This window comes from Otolemur garnettii, unplaced genomic scaffold, assembly GCF_000181295.1.
Source record: "Otolemur garnettii isolate 467f Iridium unplaced genomic scaffold, OtoGar3 scaffold00018, whole genome shotgun sequence".
NCBI classification, from domain to species: domain Eukaryota; kingdom Metazoa; phylum Chordata; class Mammalia; order Primates; family Galagidae; genus Otolemur; species Otolemur garnettii.
In genome coordinates, this window is record NW_003852413.1 from 26,114,668 (window position 1) to 26,116,086 (window position 1,419).

Here is a 1,419-nt window from a genome sequence, read left to right on the forward strand (position 1 = left end):
TATCAAATCAATAGCCAATATTTGACAGCTTAGTACAGGGATGCCATGAGCCCTTTGTTGAGCATGAACAGTGTATAGATGTAGCTTGGGCAAGTTAAAGGAGAGACTTGGGCTGACAGAGGCAATTCAGTTTTCACTAGATTTAAAGGTGCCAGGAGCCCAGCCTCTCCTGGGCACTCACCTTTACTCTCTGGCCCTTCACAGGTCTATATCCGCACACCTTCTGGTGAGGTGCAGACGGTCCTTGTCCAGGACAGCCCCCCAGCAACAGCTGCAACCACCTCTACCACCACCTGTAGCAGTCCTGCAACCCGCACTCCCCATCTGACCGGGACCAGCAAAAAGCACTCAGCTGCAATTCTCCGAAAAGAGCGTCCCCTGCCAAAGATTGCCCCCGCTGGGAGCATCATCAGCCTGAATGCAGCCCAACTGGCAGCAGCTGCCCAGGCAATGCAGACCATCAACATCAACGGGGTCCAGGTCCAGGGTGTGCCTGTCACCATCACCAACACTGGTGGTAAGGAAGGCCCCTGTAGCCAGGGTGTTGGCAGTGGTGCCTCTGTACCTGGCACGTGGGAACTGTGGCCCAGCCCAGGGATTCCCAGTAACAACAGTGAGGATGGGGCCCATCATAGCTTAAGAGCACATCCATCTGTTCCTTCTCATTTAGTTCTCATAGTAGTCCTGAGAGAGTTTAAGGCACATGTCCCCATCTGACAACTGAAGACCTTGAATGTGATGGAGAAAATAGATGTTCTTAGGAAAACTTTCCATCTAACATCTAAATGCAAAAAAGGGTATTTGGAAGAGAAAGCCTTGAGTTAAGTTTGGGAGAAAAGGAGGGAGCCCTTGGTGGTGGGAGTCACTTGTGCTGCACTTCATTCAGTTCAGTGGTGAGATTTACTCTGTGAAAACGGCCTTGCAATAAGCAATGGGAAAATTGAAGCTGCTTACCAAGATGGTTCCTTACATTCTGTTCTTGGGTAAGGGGCAGTTTTTAAGTTTTATGAGTTTTTGGGACTTCATACATTTGGTTTTCCCACTTGACATGACCCCAAGAGGGGAAAGGACAAGGCATCCTGAGGACTTGATTTTCCCAAAACACATAGCACTGTGTCCTTGCTCTTTTTTTTTTTTTTTTTTTTTGTAGTTTTGGGCCAGGGCTGGGTTTGAACCCTCCACCTTTGGCATATGGGGCCGGTGCCCTACTCCTTTGAGCCACAGGCACCACCTCTTTGCGCTTTTAAAAATATTTTTATTTTGGGGTCTTCCAGTAAGAACCAGGAAACCTGCTAGATAAATTCTAAGAGGTGTCCTCACTTTTTTTTTGGCTGGGGGTGGGTTTGAACCCACCACCTCCAGCATATGGGGCCAGCGCCCTACCCTTTTGAGACACAGCCGAGTTTTCAGTTGAAACTT

The 1,419-nt window shown here is 48.8% G+C and overlaps 1 protein-coding gene and 1 non-coding gene across 2 annotated transcripts in view; one reads left to right on the forward strand and one right to left on the reverse strand.

Annotated features, from left to right (window-relative positions):
• The window catches only part of SP2 (Sp2 transcription factor), a 38,745-nt gene that overhangs the window by 32,274 nt on the left and 5,052 nt on the right, over positions 1-1,419 (forward strand). The window contains exon 4 of the mRNA XM_012803231.2: positions 205-517. Coding sequence (XP_012658685.2) covers positions 205-517 — 313 coding nt within the window. The remainder of the gene's footprint in view (positions 1-204; positions 518-1,419) is intronic.
• Positions 1,262-1,322, reverse strand: LOC111724104. Its single transcript, XR_002772467.1, has one exon. It is a non-coding gene; the product is annotated as a U7 small nuclear RNA (small nuclear RNA).